At 35.7% G+C, this 19640-nt stretch overlaps 1 protein-coding gene across 1 annotated transcript in view; it reads right to left on the reverse strand.

Annotated features, from left to right (window-relative positions):
• Nucleotides 1-3158: 3158 nt before the first annotated feature.
• BOD1L1 (biorientation of chromosomes in cell division 1-like 1) overlaps nt 3159-19640 on the reverse strand; it is a gene marked incomplete at its 5' end in the record, with an annotated part of 29564 nt that continues 13082 nt past the window's right edge. The window contains 13 exons of the mRNA XM_009578659.1: nt 3159-3838; nt 5045-5188; nt 6924-7077; nt 7524-7608; nt 7723-7757; nt 10747-10792; nt 12698-12732; nt 12813-12888; nt 14247-14320; nt 15319-15403; nt 16067-16146; nt 17156-17243; nt 18175-18218. Coding sequence (XP_009576954.1) covers nt 3730-3838; nt 5045-5188; nt 6924-7077; nt 7524-7608; nt 7723-7757; nt 10747-10792; nt 12698-12732; nt 12813-12888; nt 14247-14320; nt 15319-15403; nt 16067-16146; nt 17156-17243; nt 18175-18218 — 1055 coding nt within the window. The remainder of the gene's footprint in view (nt 3839-5044; nt 5189-6923; nt 7078-7523; nt 7609-7722; nt 7758-10746; nt 10793-12697; nt 12733-12812; nt 12889-14246; nt 14321-15318; nt 15404-16066; nt 16147-17155; nt 17244-18174; nt 18219-19640) is intronic.

The following is a 19640-nucleotide window of genomic DNA, read 5'->3' on the forward strand; positions in this document are numbered from 1 at the left end:
AGCTTCAAGGAAATCAAACACTGCTTTGGAAGGACATGTAGAAGTCAGAGTATCCCAGCTTCAGGGCAGCAATTCTCTTCAGACCAGTGACTCTCAGCATCACAGACGTCCGACTACCTCTTCCAAAAGCAAGGACGGACAAAAGTCTGTGGTGGCAAATGATCTTTTCCCAATGCAGAACTTGATGCAGGTATCAGACTTTGACCACTTTTAGTGTTGACACCTAAGCCCGTATCGGACTTGCATCATAGGGGACATCTGTTGACAGTCACTACGACCAGGAACACTTGCTGCTCTTGGTTGCCAAGTTTTATGGGACAAATTTTTACTGAGTTTCTGGACAGACGAAGGCAGCTCAGGACAGTATGCAGCCTCTGAGGGATCAGGGCCAAAGGTTGTTTTGTACACATGATGCTCTCAGAACATAGGCTGAGAGAGAAGAAACAGTGGACGTGTGTATTTGGGATGGATGTCACAGACTCAAAAAAAACCCAAACCAAACAACTGAGAAGTAGATGTGTTACTAGAGAAGCTGTTGGAATAGAAAATTGAGGCATTCAGAGATCTGCCAGCATCAGCAAAAACTTTGCCCCAGCTGCTGAGTGCACCTACCGACTTTGGATCAGGTTCTAGAGGGAAATTTCACCAGTTGCAAGAGTTACAAGCTTGCCAGACCCATCAAAAAATGAAAACTGCAAATTAACTTTTCCCGATGACCCTTTAGTTGGTTTAAAAAAACACCACCACAAAAAACCCCAACCAAACAAAATCCATTTGTGTGATTTAAAATCTATATAGTAGATAACCCCATAGTATTCTAAGTTGAAGACAGTAAAAAGATGTAAATAACCTTTAAGTAGAATGCGCTAGAAACTATGAAGAAATACTGACAACTAGCCAACTGTCAGCTGGTTAACACAGGCAGCTGAGGTATGGCAAGCAGGACTCAAGTTCTTGTTCTGTAAAACTCAGCGGGGGGACTTGAACTCCATCTTCCACCAGGACATCTCTGGTTCACTCAGTATTTTAATATTCAGAGAAATGAAGCAGTTCCAAGAGAAGGAACTGGAAGAAAAAACAGCCACTACAATATAAAAAAATAGCCAAGTGGTTTAGAAATTTATTTGGGTTGCATGTTCTTGCACTAAAGGTGGCAATAAACTGCCTCGAGCAAATCTCTCCATGAAACACTTTCAGGACATTCTATTTCATCACAGTGCAGAACAGTATTTTTTTCCTGAACTCTCTGAATTTGCACGGGGTAGGAAAGTATAGTTGTTTTATACATATGTCAAGGCTCAAGTAGGACTACAAGCCTAACTTCTGAACAAGATGGATGTGCCTCCTGCTGCACCCATACATCCTGCAGCGAGTGAAGCATGCATAAGTTAAATGTTTGTGGAATTGGCACTCCCCCCCCTCCCTTTAAGTAAAAGAGGCTCCCTTGCTGAAAGATCATTCCTTTAATGCCTTCATATTACGGAATAATTTAATGAATCATCAAAGATACATTCCATAGACAAAAGGCTTTTGCTAAGTGTTATGCATCGCTAAGGGGAAGGACAGTAGAAGACCTTGTAGGAGGTTAGCTCCGAGAGACTGTCATTGATCTTCAGGGTTGTATTTCTCTACTGAGATCATTAGACAACAGACAGTCAAGAGGATCTGACACAAGTAGGAGCTTTGTCAATCATTATAATCCACCAAAAGAGATGTGCCTGTGAAATAGGCAAATATAAACTGTACTGTGGCAGGAGAGGTACTACCAGCAGAGAGAGAGAAGAGTAAATGATAGTAACGTACAGCGCAGTGGGGGGCTTCCTTAGGAACCTCCTGAGCAATCTCACTAGTGAGTTCAGGTGTAAGGAAACAAAACCGGAAGAGATGCAGGGAAGGACTCCAAATATGATCAAAAGTCTGGAAAGCACTGATTGAAAAACAAACAGTTCAGCTTGCTTAGCCTTACAGAACAAAGGCTGAGAAATCTACCATTTCGGTCTATGCATACTGCAGGGGACAAAGGGGAAGAAAAGGAGAAAAAAGGAAAAGATTCAACTTATCCTGCAACTGCATTTAAGAAGTGCATAAACATTAATGCTAGCAATATATAGGTATGTATCAGCAGTATGTTAGCAAGGTAGGTATTAGTATGGCAGCAGAGTTAAGGCAGAAATCAAAAGGAGTTAATTTTCACAGGAAAGAGGTTTTCTTTTTCTAGACTGAAGTTTGCTTAGGAAAAAAATTATATGTGCACCTGCTTTTACAGTGTACTAAGCTGAGTAAATGGTTAGGTCCTTCACTGTTTATATAGCTAAAGTATAAGCACCTGTAAACATTTAAAGACACTAATCAGGTGAAGCTTATAGATACAGTTCCATCCAAATACATTTGTAAAAATAAGTTCCACAGCAATTCAATTAAAGGATAATAAAATATGGCAACTCAGATTTTTGGCAAACATTTTATAATTTTTATATAAAAATCTCAGTAAGAAACCAAGCAGAGTATCTGACGGAAACATCTGCCTTACAACAAGTTCAAAAAAAACCTCACAAAAGAAAAAGAGAAAAAAAAGAAAGAAAAGTAAAATTCCAATCCCCCCAGCATCCTTTTTAATTATAAACCAGAATATCAACAAAACACTTAAAATAATCTCAGATTGTTTGGCAACTCATCACATCATAACAAGAGACACATTTGATCATAAGAAAAGTTTAACTTTATATACAACTTCACTTGAACATTTGCTCTTACCAGAGTTAATATACATTAAAAAAAGATTCTGGCAATAATACCAGGTTCTATTTTTAATACCTGTGTATAAAATGTAACATAAAATGCTGAAGCTCTACAGTTAGGAGAAGTAACATTTGATTTCAATGGGTCCCTCTTTGTTGAAAAAGACAAATACTGAAAGAACAGGTGTTTAGTTGCAAAATAAAACTGTTTCATTTCAGGGTAGTGTTGGCTGACTGTGAATAAATCTACCCTAATACTATTTACTTCTTGAGGTTGGTAGTAAATTCACAAGTGAAAATATAATCTAGTAAGATTACATTTTAAATTTTATACTTTGTCACAAATGTGAACAGAAAGGAGCCAAGTCCCTTTCACTATGCTAAACTACTTTAATGCATGCGAGAAAAATACTTTACCAACTGTCTGAGCATATTTTAGAGAACTTCAGGTTTTAGACAGCCCTGGGGGAGCGGAGGGGAAGTTTCCTACTGACATCTGCATAGAATGTAAAATATATGATTAAAAAAACCTAAGGTATATACTAAAGTTTACAGACCAATGCTTTCCATATAATAAATAAAATGTCCATCATCGATTAGATTCATACACAGAGTAAAATACAACCCTTTTGTACAAGTTTATATACAAAGTGTATTAGTAGGCCCAGGGTACCTCATGGGTTGGAAGCATCTGCATTAGCATGTCACATTGGGAAACCCCAACTTTCCAAGTCAGTGATAAAATATATAACTACTTTGTTTTTCATTCAGATACAAAGTAAACTTATTTTTCATCTGAAATAAATGTACATAATATTCTGTATAAACAATAGTTTATAAAGCTGTTTAAAATGTAACTTAAAAGTACTGCATTGATTAACTTAGAGCTCTGAAACAAGCACGTGCAAATCCCTTTGCTTTAAAAAAAATAGAAGCACAGATGTTTTTTTCCTCTTTTGACTCTTCCATGAACAGTACTAGCTGGTAAAGATTATCGTTTTGCTTTCTTTACTGGTGTCTCCTCTGTTTTCTGCGGGCCTTTTCTCCGTACCGCTGTTGGGCTGTCTTCCCTTTTACGCTTGGCAGACTGCACCTTTAACCTGAAAAGCATTATTAATAATTATTTTAACAATGGTAGGACCTGTAAAACAAAAAGGGTGGTCAGGCACAATCCTGTTTAGAGGATGGAACTTAATTGTCCATCTCTGATGAATTACCAGGATATATTATTTAAGAGCTTACTACTAAACCATTATATACCAGCACAGACCATAGGAAGACCTTGCACACTCCCATCACATCTTAGCAGGATACTGCATACTAATTCTGTATGTTGGAGAGTGCTCCAGATATAGAATTTGGGGCTAGAGCTCTCCTCCTTCCTCCTCTTTCTTTTGGAAAGACTTGTGGATTACAACAGAATATAATGAACTACATTATCTCATAAAGACAGAAGAATAGTAACAGTGGCTTAAGTCTTGCATACACAAGAGGGAGTAAAGGGCAGACATCATGTACCCTTATCTCTATTTAAGCATCCATATATAAGCCCACCACATTTCAGCTGCAACCAATTGTAAGTGTGGCTTAAACTCTTGGCCATTCATAACCATGTGAAGTAATTAACATGAGGTGAACTGTGAGAGCTGATCAGTAGTGCATGATACACGTGTTCCTGAGGTTCAGTTTGAAGACACTGCCACATTTCAGAGTGATGACAACTAAATGTCTTTGGCATATAACCCATTTTACAGGTAAACTACAAGATGAATAGCAACTGTGCATTGCATTTATTACTCCCTTGGGAGTTTACACTGTGATCTCAACTTTAAAAATTAAAAAGTGTACCAGGGAAGGAGGGAAAGGGAAAAATTTTCAAAACTTGATATAAGGACTCTCAGAGTTTCTCCTCTTTTATCAGCTGATCTTAGAAAGATCTTTGAAGCATTAGAATCATGTCATCATACGTTGCTTTAACTTGAACTACAGCTGCTCTTCCCCCCATTCAGGAAAGAATCATGGCTCAAGTTAAAATACTGCATAACAGCATTTTCAGATTCTCCCAAGAGGTTTCTGAGGATGGAAAGAAAAAAATTCTAGTCTTCCAAATGTTAAAGAAAGGAAGAAAAAGAAAAAACGTAAACAGAAGAAAATCCTTTAAAAGCTTTTATATATCACAAGAGAACAGAACAGAGCGAAGCTAGACTGCTGTTCAGATTTTGAAGCAGTATATTACATATAAGGAAAGAATCAATGTAGTGGCTTCCCAAGCAAATAATAGAAGTGGATTCAATTTTAATACTTACTGTGTCAATGGAGGAGATTTATTAATTTTTGTATCACTTGGAGATCTTTTTTTTGCTGCTAGGTTCTGTCGTTTTCTAGGAGAAATTGAACTTGGACTGCTGCCTTTAGAAGTTGCACGTGTGGTTGGCTTGCTGGGCTGCTTTCTGTAATACAAAAGAATGATGAATGTATATATAACAAAATACTTTTACCAAGTCACTTTGTTCTTGCATTCCAAGGGCAGAAAATTAAGACTGCACAATATTTGCAACAAGTAAATCAAAGTTGCCAAAAGAAACAGTGAAAAAAAAACATTTGCATGCTTCGAGACACAAATTGCAATGCCGAGCGGTGTATTTTCATATCAAATGTAGAATCAAAAAGGCTACTTTACTGACAATATTTAGTATTTTAGTATTAACTAAATAAAAATCCTAGTTCTAAATCTGCAATAATACTGGTACAGAAGTGTCCATGTTTAAAAAAATAGCTTGTAGTACCAGCAGAAAAACAAAAGAAGCAAAGGCAAACAGGCTGCAGAATAAAAGAGAATTTGCTTATCCAGTGTAAAGAAAGAACTCGTATTAGCTTCAGTATCCACCAGTTCAGAAACATGAAAAACTGGTTACTGGCGATCAACTTCACAGTTTGGAAAACAGGTTACTTAAGTCAGAAAAACTGATAACCCAGCAATGCTGAAGATGAAGAAGCAGCCCCTTCCACAGAATTATTCCCAAATACTACTTATAAAATGCAGACCGTTTGCAGCACGTTAAGATAAAGATGCTTTGTTACAGTCAGAGCTAGAAAGATAGCATTGGAAATCTGAGACACAAAAACAAATCTATAAATAAAAAAGTAGATGTTTCCACAAGCAATCAGAATGAAAACACTAATATCTAAACCCTTATTACAATTTTAGAGTTAACAATTACGTGAGACTACAGGAAGTCCCTTTGCCCTTACCAAAACAAAACTGTTGTTTACTAAGTGGTAGTGGTAAACCTTCACAGTTTTTATTTAAATGAAGACTACATAACTACTTTCTGATTCAGCTCTGAAATTATGAATTCAAGAGCATACTGTGAACAGTGCTTCAAATAAGCCTCAAAGGCTAACATACAGTAGATAGCCTTAAAAATGAAGTAAATCTGGTGAATTTACAGAAATCTCACCACGAACATGAAAACAAAGCCTGGACTCCAGTTCTGTTCTGGAAGGCAGTAACATGAATTAAAACTTCCCAAAGCTGACATCTTCCTTTGTTTCCACACGGAAGTCAAGAGGATGAGTTCTGCTATAATTCAGTTTGCCTACAAACAGGCAGACCTATGCTAAGGGAGATGAAAAATGGTTTCTTGAAAACAGAATTCTTGCTACCACACTAGTCTTTTGCAGTAAGATTGCTTTCTGAGATTGCAGATCACCATACTAGAAATTAAATCCTCCAGTACTGCAGATTAATGTATTTAACTTGGATAATGTTTGGAAAAAGAAACGGACATGGATAATTATATTTTCACCTTGTTCCAACTCCAAATATCAAATGGTGAATTGCACAGTCAAGTCAGAAGTCCCTTTTTACCGGAACTAAGTGCCCTTAGACTCAACTTCTGAGACATCACTAGGATGAAGACTACCAACAGGATCAATTCTTACCTTCTGACATGTTCAAGTATGTCTTTTGAGACCCTAACAGTTTCCCCACCTCCCCTTTTGTCTCTTCATCCCTAGAAGAGCAGTACTAGAATTAGAACCAAAATTATTTGGAAAGCTCTCAATTTAAAAAAAAAAAAGGCAAAAAAAAAAAGCAAGCAACAAAAACCCCCAAACCAACCCCACAACAACTGAGAACAATGTAGAAAAAAGCCTGCTATTGGTGTCTCTACACACAGTTACCTTTGAGCCTCTAATCTTGTGGCTGATCTAGTTGTGGCCCCGGAATGTGCTTCATCATCTTCCTCACCATCTTCTTCCTCACCTTCCTCCTGCTCTTTTAGTTCGTCTTCAGAAGACGTTAATTTCCGACGTTTTCTTTCTGGCTCCAGTGTTTCTGTCCATGTAAAATTTTACACATGTGCTATAATTTTCCAAAAGGCCTCCAAAAGGATATGGACACTTAGTTTAGAAAAGGTATTCTATTCACAAATCCCACTTTAAGTAAGTAATTTTCCATTTCCTTTATGCTTCAACATTTTAAATTCACACTTGTTTGACTTAATCTTGCTAACACATTCACCATAGTTTACTTATGCAGCTCATAGCCAGAATTCATAGAAAATTCATGAGGCTTTATAGAAGCATCTGGGATGTAGCAATTCTGACATGAGATTACAGCAATTTACACATATTTACATAATATTTACACTAGCTGTAACTCAATGATTTTTCCTCAAGACAGGAAAATTGAATAAAGTTTATCTTGTTGCTATTAGTAAACAGAAAGGCACAGTAATATCTTCTCATTCTGTTTTGAGTACCACAGTTTCATGTTTTTACCAGTTTCCTCTGATTGAACCAGAGAACGCCTGGGCTTTCTTCCCCTTTTACGCACAGTCATTTCTGCTTTCTCAGCTTCATCTTCCTGAAAAAATAAAATGGAAGCAAGTAAGGCAAGAACAATTTAATTTAAATAGAAGACAGACATTTTTCATTACATACTGCTTATAAATGTACAAATTAAAATGGTTGCACTTACATTTGTTGTTTCTTTCTTATTAGATATGTCTGTACCTAAAAAGAAAGGAAATAACAAAACTTAATCCTGAACTTCAAATCTTTCGTCAATCAGTTTAAAAAGGAGTTCTTTCAAACTCTGTCAATTTTGCATAAACATCACAGAAGCTCAGAAAACAGTTAAAGTCCCTATCTAATTTAGAATATGGCTTTGTTGTATTTTGTTATATATAGAGACTGGGGCAATTATTAATTTTTTTTTTTTAAGTAGCAAGGCTTTATATGATTGACATTATTTATTATTTATTGCTTCGTTGCATATGCTGTTTTTTTAAAATGGAAAAGCAAAAGTTACTCACCCCTTTTAACTACTGCCAATCAATTACAGAATCACAGAAAAATTTAGATTGGAGGGGGCCTCTGGAGGTCATCTAGTCCAACCTCCTGTTCAAAGCATGGTTAAATTAATTGATCTGATCATACTGCTCACGATCTTGTTCAATCCAATTATGAAAGTCTCCAGGAACCCTTCCATGGTCCCATCAGGCAATCTGTTCTAGTGCTTAACTATGCCCATGGTGAAGCACCAAGATGGCTGTAGCTCAAAAACATAGTATTTAAAACCTGTCTAATACCTGGTATGAAAATTACATTACTTTCTCTGTTGAAGTATTTCTTTCTTCCAATTCAGTACTTCTTACAGACTGGCCTGTGCATGTTAAAATACATTTATAACCCTACAACCCATGTCTCAGCTTGGCCTCTCTCCATGGTAGATGCTTACCACTTCTACCCTGACTAACGCTACGATAAGAGATTATTTTACAAAGCTTTTGAGCTTTGTCAAATGGAATTATCTGCAACACTGCTAGGATAAAAATCCTTAGCAACAGAAGGAGAGAAGCAACCTGAACAAAAGCAAGTTTTTATACCTTTTTTCCCTGCCATAAAATGGCTGCCTGTTTTTGTTTTCTGAAAGCTACACAAAAGATGACACAAACTGTCAACCCATCACCAATTAGAGTGATACAACAAACAGAAGAACATCAATACAACGGATCAAAAATAGATCTCAAAGAGCAGAAACATATTCACACAAAAGTTTTTTGGAGTTCCTTTGTTAAGGTTATGGGGAAAAACTTTTACACAAAAGCAAATGAAATAAAACACAAAGATGTTTAACTATTCAATAAAGAAATGCAATAGAACATAGGACTGTCCACTGTATTAAGTATTTTATGCAAAATAAGTCTAACATATAACCAACATTTACTAGTTCTGTTGTGATCAGAAGACAGACACTTCAAAATTCTGGTACCTTTTGGCAAATTTGTAGCAAAATGGTTTTTATTGAAGAATACTCCATGTAAGTACAAGACAAGCCTTTCTTAACAGACACAACCCTCTCTTTAGGATGTGAAAATGTAGTACATTTGCCTCAAGATAAGTATAAAAATAATAAGCTATAGTATTTTAAAATCTTACTAACTTTACAGCAGCAACTGCTGATTAGCGCAAAATAATTTTAGTTTCATGTTCAGTGTCAGTGTTATGGGAGGATGCTGCCTTCAGAAACCAGATGTCTCTTAACTGCATGAGTTGTACTGACTGAAAAGAAACTCTCTGCTTCCCACTCTAACATGCGAGTCTGTCCCAATCGCAAACCCTTGTGCAGAACACCCAGAAATTACCAAAGTGAGTGAGCTGCACAGAGGGATTCCACTTTGTTTTCTTTTCACTGCCAGGGGTTTTCAACCCCTTTTCTCACATGAATGCTAACATATGATGAAAAGTTTAACAGGATATTTCATCCACTTTATACATTCTTCTTAATATCGCTGTGACATCAACAGCCTTTTACCTGGAAAACGAAATGTTACTTAACACACTAAATTAAGCTTTAAGTACACAGTCAGGTGTCTGTTCTTTTGAATGAAAAGCAAACCAGAATGTACTTTTACACCTTTCTTGCATTCTTGTCTGTTCTCTTTGCAGTTGATAGAAACCAAGTACCACACAACCAGCTAACCCTCTAGAGACAATTCTGAAGCATATGGATTAAAGCTGACATTTTAACAAATGTGGAAAAAATAGGAAATAGTCCATATGTGCAGTGCAGCCAGATTAATATCTCTGTAGAAACCTAAACTTTTGGAAACTCCAGAAGATTTGTTTTCAAGACTTGTTTTCTCAGATTTGTTGCATGAATGTTTGTATTTGTTTATAAACCATTTTTTAACCTGCCTTTCAGGTTCGTCTACTTCCTGAACAGATTTTAAAGTCTATCTTATGAATGGCCATAACTAAAAAGACACATTTAAACAACCAGTGCAGTTCAGACTCCATACACACAAAAAATTAACTATGCCATCTAAAATTCACCAAAGTTTGACCTCTTACAAATCACAGATGTTTGAATAGGAAAGAGAAACAGAATAGAAAAGTATCTCACTTTATTTGACTGTAGTTTGAAGCACTAAAAGTACATTTCTGAGTAAAGTTAAGCAATCATCTTCTAAAGATATTACAGCAGTTGTGAAAAGGGAAATATCCCCTCAAGCTACACTAAGCTCTTTAGAAACATATCGACAGATAATCCAACTAACTGAACAAAATTTGAAATTTTAAAACAGTTAATGTAGTAAGTGTGATTGATAGTTGCTGTATGAAAGAAAATAAGCAGAAATGGAAAACAGTCACTAAGAACCAGTTTGATGGGGTACCTACCTGCCTCTGAAGCTCTGCCGTGTGCCTATCCACACAAACAAATTATTTGGTATATTCTGCAATGCATTATTCAGCACTTAACAGTGCTGCTGCATCTTTGAAACAAGTTCTTATCAAGCTGCTCTTTTTTCAAATTAAAAACTCACTAGGAATTAGGGACAAGTCTTCATTGTTCTGTTTACTCAAATGTTTTCACACATTGATAATACTGACTGCCAGAGATTGATGTTTAAGAAGGACCCATGTGATTTTCTCAAAAACCCTCTTCTATTTCTTCCATCTTTTGTTTTATTTGTTAAAGCAGATATCATTTGCTTACCTGTTTGAGGCGTTTTTCCTCTACTTGCAAAGATAGGAAACTGCAGCTGAAATAAAAAAAAAAAGTGTTTTTTTTAATTTAAAGGAAATCAGAAAAACCCAGGACTGTATTACATAAACACAGAAACTTGCTCCCATTCACAGTAGAACATATCTGCAAATCTAGAAAACATGAACATTCTAATGAGCATACAGAAATTTTGTACTGAGTTTCTTAATAGTAGCACGCATTTTTCCACTTATGATAAAAATTTGAAACGAGTAATATTGACCCATAAACAAAAGAAATCATAGCAGTTTCAGTAATCTAATTGACACTCAAGTCATTGCAATAAAAGACACAAAGTTAAAGCAGTTTCAAATACATTTCTAAAAGCTATCAGCAATACAAAAGTAGTTTAGTGCAGTCACTTTATGTAATCATACAGAGATTTGCGGAATCACCAGAATTTTGTATTTACTCAGAATGCAGAAAGAGCTACATATAATTACATAATCTCCTATGATGACTGTCCAAAAAATCCAGTTGCTTTCATCACTAAACGACTACACGAGGATGTCTACACTTCCTTTGAAGTAGCAACATGTTCTCAAGGCAGCCTAGGGGAAACTGTCATGCATCAACATGTCATCTCACCTTACAGAACCATTATCTCAGATGGAGGGCAGATATCGCTCCTCCTGGAGCCAGCCTGTAACTGACTGACACACCAATCAGTCATCACTAAGAAGTACAAGACCTTTAAAATAGTTGAACTATAACAAGATGATTCTGTTCCAGTACTGAGGGTGCCAAGGTATATCTATTTCTGAGGGGGATTTTAAAATTAGTTTTAATTCTTACTTGGAAAAAAAAACCCAAAACCAAAACAAAAAAACTAAACACCAAAAAAACTCACCAGTTCAAATTACATTTCATTAAATTAATATTGGGGGGAAAAAAAAAATCCATTAGGAAAGATGAGGAATTCTGAAACAAAACTCCATCAGAGCGGTAGAAGGGACAGGACTCAAAGGGCTGCCTGAAATGCTGCGGGGACAGAACAAGCAGGGACGAGAACTCCTGCTATCTATAGCCTAGGTAAATTCCCAAGACTTCTGACACCCATGCCAGCTGGTGCCTCAGCCTTGCCTCTGCAAGCAGGCAGAAAACATGAGTTTCAATACAACTTCGTTTTTAAAATCACCTCTTTTGTATGCAATAACGTTGATTCTGATATACAGGAATTCCCAAGAAAGGAGCCTTCCACCAGAATAAATCCAACTAGTCATACTCCACAAATATGCCTGATCCATTACTACCCTGTGCTGTAATCGAACTGGATTGCAGAAACACTCCCAACAGAATACTTTCTTAGCAGTAAATGTACTTCATGGGGGTTAAGAAATTAAGATATTGCTGAGCTTTAAAAGACAGAGGTATGTTTCACGAGCTCTTAAGTTACTAAGCAGCATGTCTCTATTTTTGAATGAACTGTACACATTGTGATATAGATAATACAACTGCATTACACAATACTTTATTTTACAGATATTAAGAGTTACTATGAGCTATTATTATGATAAATCTCAAGTTTTCTAAACAGTAACCCCTTGATCTTCAGGCCAAAATTATTCTCAGCACAAATTAAAAGACATGTTGTGCACACAATCAGAATTTCACCCTGCGTACAAGTATATTGCTAGCCAGTGTAACACTTAGATTTGTATTAAGTATGTTGTACTAAGTTTGATCCTGTTATGTTATTTGTTGTGTTCCAACTTAATGGTATATTTTGCTTACAAAGTTCAGTTATATTAGGAGATACTATTAATAGTTTTTGTTTGCTTAGATTGAACTCAATTATCAAGTTTTCCATAAGATGTTTCTGAAATACTGTTAACTGTTAAACAGATAAATGGCTCTTGAATTACTGTGTTTAAATGCACCCAAACAAAATAAAGGCACTTACATTCCCAGTGCTCATATCAGCTTTTGACTCCCCACCTGAGGGAAGAAATATGAATTCAGAACTTGAATGTCACTATTTTCCTTGTTTTTCCACACAGGTATTATGAACTACTTACCACCAGGCTGTACAGCTTCAAGAGGGTATTTACGAGGCCTTCCCCTTTTCCGTTTCACTATTACAGGCTGATTTTCCTATTAAAAGTAAAGGACAAAAATATTTTAGTTACTGTAATTGACATTTAGCATTTGAGCAATATAATACAAAGATAGCTGCTAACTTCATAATGTGATAGTGGCAGAAGTAGTGCTCATCAGTTTAAAAATATAGATGAGGCAGGTTTCATAGGAAGAGACACTGCCTGTTATGAAATCCATTGATATAACCGAAAAGAAACAAGACAACTCCCAATTATACAAAATTCTCTGTGGCTGGTCTCAGGCACAAAGCATGCCTGTGAACACAGTGCGTTCTGCCTCCTTCCCCCAACAACTCTATCACTTGGTCTCACAAATGCTGCTGGCTTACCCTATATACCCCACCACATCTTTTCAGTCTTACGAGAACTCCAAACTTTGTATCTTGTATCTTTTCCCAAGGCCACACAGCACAGGCTACATCTTGTAACAGCTGAGCAAGTGATATTAAAGAGTCAACATCCTAGTTATCCCAATATACAGGTTGGTGACGTTCTCTATATAAACAGGGCCTTTAGTAAAAAAGGCCCCTTACTTTGAAGTTTAAGCTTTGAAAGACAACTTTAAATAATGAATATGGTCAGATGTTCACATCACAAAGATCCCCAGTCTCAGATCACAAAATCCCCAATAATAGACTTTCTCCTATTTACAAGGAAGGAAGGCTAAGTGCCTCATTCAGCATTTACTGAAGTCTAGTGATGTCTCCCCCGCAATGGATCTTAGTGACTCAAGCCTTGAGTGAACAAACGTAACAATTTATTCTTTAAATTTTTTTCCACTTCCAAATTAGAGGCAAAAAAAGCAAATGACAAAACGTAATGTCTTTATGACAACTGTGTCCATTTCTAGGGACCAGCAACAATTTAAATTTCTAGGGTGCAGACATTTGTTTACAAACACCACTGTAGAATATTACAAATATATGCCTAAGAGATAACATAAAGAGTTTTAAAATTGTTGAGCCGTTATATTTTTGTAAAGCCAAGTCATATTTGCTAGTGACTAAACTGTCCACATCTCAATTACAAGGTTTTCAGAAAACACGATTTCTATACAATAGAACTCTATAGAATTGCTTTCTATACAATTTATAAGTACTATTAAATGTAGGAAGAGAGTTACTTCTACTTCAATAATTAGACACCGATGTCTTATGGTCTGTGAGTTTATACTTTGTGACACAGAACTACATGACTCCTTGATACTTTACAGTACCAAACATAAATTTTCACAGCTACTTCTGTGTTGGTGAAGTCCAAGTTTTAATATTGCTGTCAACAAAATACAAAGTACTTATTTTTCAGTGTGAACCTGCATTATCTCAGTTAGTTAACATGAATAAGACCACTCACCTCTGGAGAATTTTCATTTGATTCTAGACCATGCTTTTCCTTTTCAGACATTTCCTGTTCGATGATAAATTCATCTTCACACATACAAAAAACCAGTAAGAGAGAACTGTATACCTTTGTTTTATAAGGCAAAGAAAAAGGTACAAGCCACAACCTCTGCACTAAAAGAATTATTTCATTCTGTAGCCCAAAATTCCCTAAAAACACCCATCAGAAATCAACACTATTTGCCTTGTAGCAATCATTTACTGGTCTGCCAGAATGCTTCCCTAACACTAGATGAGTTAGACAGGTCTTCTAATTTAAGGTAAAAACAAAAGTTCAAAAGTGTGACCCACTGTAAAATGGTAAGATAAATACAAGCCACTATTCAATTTTCTCCCACATTCCATGAAACAGGAAGCTGAGGATACAAGCTCATTGCAGAACAGTTTCAGACTTGTCAACATGCTCACTGGAGAGACATAACTATTAATACGTCAAACTAACATTAGGGAAGATACTCAACACTGTTCACACAAAGACAGACTGAAATTACATCAAAGCCAATATTAACACTGTGGACACACCATCTTTTATTATTTATTTTAGTGCAATTAATAAGTCAACTACGACAGTGCAACTTGCGCACTCATACAGAAACAAACAGGGCTGATTTTGATGGTAAATGTGTCATGGGTTTTTTCATGGAAGGATACCTCTTATACGTGGTCAGACTTAGGAGAAGTTCTTCTTGTCACACACACCAATCGTTTCCCTATCCACCTGTTTATTTGCAATTAGCTTTCCTACCCACGGTACATACTGAAGCAGTAATGGAGTGGATGGGTGATAGCACAGCAGAAACATCAAATCTGCTCTCACTGTTAAAGGAACTAGGATTAATGTGTTATTTGATAGCAGTAATAGAACAGACAGCAACTAGAGAATATATGCAAGCATTTGCTGGGATCAAAGTTGCTGGGATCAAACTGGGATCAAGTGCCTAATTTCTCTCAGAATCATTCAAATGAAGAGAAATTAGCATTCAGTATGGGTTCAGAAAATTGCCCAGAATGGGCAGTTTCATTACCTTTTTCTTCCATAGTACTTTTAGGAGGTGTATGCTTTACAGCAATTTCTTTGGACACTTCCGCTGTATCACCTGAAATAACTTCCTACATTATTTTGAAACAAAGAAGAGAGCGTCTTACTACAAATCATTGTCACTTACTTATACTAAAAAAAAAGCCACACTCCAATATACGAGTAGTTATTTTATTCATCAAGATTTTGTAATGCCTCTTAAAAAACTTTGATGCTGAGAAGCGATCAAAATCAATGGGTGAGATAGTCCCAAATATACTGCACATACACTTAAAAGGAAAATCTATTTTGTCCTGAATTCCTGTTTTGACTTAGAAGGGATCAGTGCAAACCCAGAACTCGGGTCCAAGTCTGATACCCTCTTGCAGATCTCATATCAGTATGACCATGAAGATGCTGAACTGACTGGACAGCTGGGATCCAGCAATGCTCCATGTGATCCCAAGCTCCTAACTGTTATGCTGATCGGTCCACCACACCTCCAAGGGATTCAGGTACTGTGCATAACAACACAGACCCCTGCCTCTTTTTATTTTTTTTTTAAATTGTCTCCCCCTTGAAAAGTGAGTATCATTCTATAGTCAGTTATTTTGTATTCAAGACAATGCAAAAGTAGTTTACAGTTAATAATGAAAATACCTCCCAAAATAAACTGCTATAGAAATAAAAACTTAGACTTCCATCTTATTTACATTACAACTGCAGAACATTAAAAAAAAAGTTCTTGAAAATACCTTGATGTTATCAGGTTTCATTTTGGAACACTGACTTTGTTCATCATCTTTTCTCACAACCTGAGCAATCAGCTGGTTGCCTGCAAAAACAAGCAATAGTTTAAGTGTTAAAAAAGTGCCTTCTGCATTTCTTAGATTTTGATGCCACTTTTATATCAGCTCATCATTACTGTGATTCAAAAGATTCTGAAAAGCAGCATTTTATTTACAAAAATATGAACAGAAAGTTATGCTAACACCTCTTCGAAAAGGGAAGACAAAACAATTACAAATAAGAATTCCATGTTTCTTGTTGGGGGTGTGTGTGTGTGTGTTTGTTTTTAAAGATAAGCTCAAAATTGAAATTTGACAGGTACCACATCAAGAAATAAAACATCAACTTTAACTTCAACTCACCCAGAAACAGAGAAAGCAGTTAATGCTATGTGGGACACTATAATGAATACAGCATGGCTTCTAATTACTCACTTCATTAAATCAAAATTCTTAGAAGCAGAATAAAAACTGGTATAAAAAGTGACATTATTAATTATCCTGATTTTTTTTTTAAACGTCTAACTTATTTCTAAGTTAACTTTATCTAACTTTAACTTAGCAATGTTTATGCCATTAAATGGACTGACTTCCTTCTCACTTTTTGCTTCTAGACAGATAAAAGGTTACACTAAAACTTAACTCTTTCCAATCTAACAGAAGGAAGCATCCAGCCTCACAAAGTCTATTGAGTGGCTAGATTTTCCTCTGATGATCAGCTTTCCTCAGCTTTACATTCCTTCCCTGTGTTTTATTTAAAAAGGCTAAAACTAGTAATTATTTTAAAGACTAAACAAAAAAAGCTTGTTCGCTTACGATTGAAAAAGGTACTATAATACTCTTCCTTGCAGCATTAAATTTATTACCGTATTTTTATCAAAATATATTAAGTGTAATATTAAAAGCTGTTTTGGGAAGAACAACTGCTTTGGAGTTTGGAATTCCCCATATTCCATTCTTCCCTCCAAAATAACCATTTTACGGCCTAATCGCAGCAGAACTTCGTTTTACAGCAGAAAAACTTTACACAAATTCGTGTAGTTCTGTATCACTTACGTTTTTCTTGATCCACTGTTCCTGAAGATTTATGTTGTATTCCTCTAGATCTATGTTCTTCAGTTATCTGGGTATCCCAATTTTCTACCTACACATAAAACACAAAGAAAGATAACTCCTTACCTTCTTTTTTCCATAAAGTTTATAAACACAGAAGGGAGAAAGTTTTTCCTACTTGCTCCTTTCAAGTACAACATGGATTAAAACAGAAAGTATTACAAAAGCAATTTATTCCTAGAGCTCAAGTAATGTTACTACTATAGGATAGTACCATGAAAGAACTTCTGACTCGTAGTATTTTCAGAATTTCTAATTGATATTTTTAATGAAAAAAGCCTCAGTTTTAATTAAGTGCCCTATGTGCTTTAAAAGCAATTTATCATTGCAATTCACACAAAATATTTTTGGATTTAAATGGACACTCTCCTACATGCAGAAACAGAAGTAGTATCTCACTAGCACCAGAAATGTGGCCAACCAGCATCACAATACAGTAATAAATAAATTTACTACTCAAGTTTAAGAAACGACAAAAACATCTTTTAGCTTGTCATGTGTTAAATGTCTTGTTTCTGCTCCATAAGAAACACTTTACATTTGCAACTTTCCCAGTCATCCCTTTTATACTTATCAGCTCCAAGTTCTTGTGAAATCACAGTAGACTGCATTAAAATAACAGGTTTCTAGTCCTGATCAAAAGCCCCAAAAATAATCCCTGGTTTTTGTCCTCTATTCTCAAGGAGGACAATCAAGCTTCTCTTTTCTGCCAGTTAACAACAGTCTTGAAATAGTCATAGACTGTGGAACAACAATACAAGAAGATTTATTTACTGGCAAATTTGAAAGAATAATTAGACATCAACCTACACAGCTGCACAGTCTCAATATACATAGGCTCTGAATACACAAAAATAGTATTTTCCTTTAGAGAATATTTAGTGTAAATAGAAGTAAATGCAAGTAAGAAAGAAAAGCAGCACACACTTAGAGAGTAAATTTAAAAAAACCCAAGAACTTACATGAAAAGTTTCTCTTTCTAAAGCAGTATTCTTCTGCAGCAAATCTATTAAAAAATAATTACAAAAATAATCAGAAAAGCTAAGCAAGAGCAAAGTATCATAGTATCCTCTACTTCACCTCTCTGAAAGGATTCCAGAGTACCCGAAACTATATAAAACTTACTTTCAATGTTGGAAATAAGAGGCATCCAATTTTCTCTTTAACAATATTCGAACAAAAAAAAAAAAAAAAAAAAGAATATGGATTTCTAAAGCATAGGATAACTGAGAATCATTTTATGGCTAAAATACAGGCAATCATGGGGTTGTCATCTTTGAAATATATGGTAACTTTGACATTTCAAATATAGTTCTAGCATTTGAATGAATCAGAATTTTATCCATCACAACCCTAGATGCTGGATCACGGGATGAAGTAAAACGTGATGAAAACTATGCCGTAACATTATGCTTCCAGAGAACTAAAGTCTGCATAATTGTAGTAGTGAGACCTGTAGCTGATACAGTGCACGTAAGGAAATTGTCCCATTGCTAGACTCTACTGTACTCTAACTCTGATAAAGTAGAGCCTTAGCCTTCCATATCACAAAAATGTGGAAAACAATTATGAATTGTGGGAGCTGATGACTGCTCTGCACTTTTGAAAAAATTCCGTAACTTTCAAAGCCATTTCATATGGAAACATAAAGAGAATCATAAACAAGCTGCTCCATGGAGCATTCTACAAAACCCTTAAAAGTCTGATTCATAAAGGCACTGAATTAATATTTTAATAAAAAAAAAAGCTGCTAAAACATTCCAAGCAGTTTTCCTTTCAGCTACAATAAGAACATAAACCTATGATCCAATAAATCCACTCTATTCTACACACAATTTTATATAATTTGTAGCTCGTTTCTTAAATCTACATGTTTTAGTAACAATTTTTCCACAGTTATACTGTTTAGTTGCACAACATCTTTCAGTTTTTAAAGCAGTGTCAAATGAAGAGCTAGATCCTACCCACTCAAACAGCAATGATTTGTTTACATTCCAAAGAATCTTGGACTACTAAACTACTGTGTCTGCTGTTCATACTCATGACAGGACACACATTTGTCTTTTAAACAACTTCCTTTTACGTACGTTGAGCTATATATGCATGTATAGATATATATAAAGAGAGATTATTGTGTGGTGGGGGAGAAAAAGAGAAAACTCTCTACGAAGAGCTACAAAGCATTATTCTTCAGTGAATGTCATACCAACGTGATTTACACAACAAATGGATTTTTGTTAAACATTTTACATGGAACAAGATTATCACAGCTAGTTCAATCTGCACATTTTAAATTTTAAGTACTGTCTGTCTGGGTGACTGAGTGATGTGAAGTGGCACAGTTTTTCAGGCACTTCAAAGAAACCTCACAGTACAGAAAAACTGGTTCAAGTTTTGGATCTGCTGTCCTGAAGATCACATTCTTCTA

The sequence above is a fragment of the Fulmarus glacialis genome, unplaced genomic scaffold (assembly GCF_000690835.1).
Source record: "Fulmarus glacialis isolate BGI_N327 unplaced genomic scaffold, ASM69083v1 scaffold3375, whole genome shotgun sequence".
Classification (NCBI taxonomy): Eukaryota; Metazoa; Chordata; class Aves; order Procellariiformes; family Procellariidae; genus Fulmarus; species Fulmarus glacialis.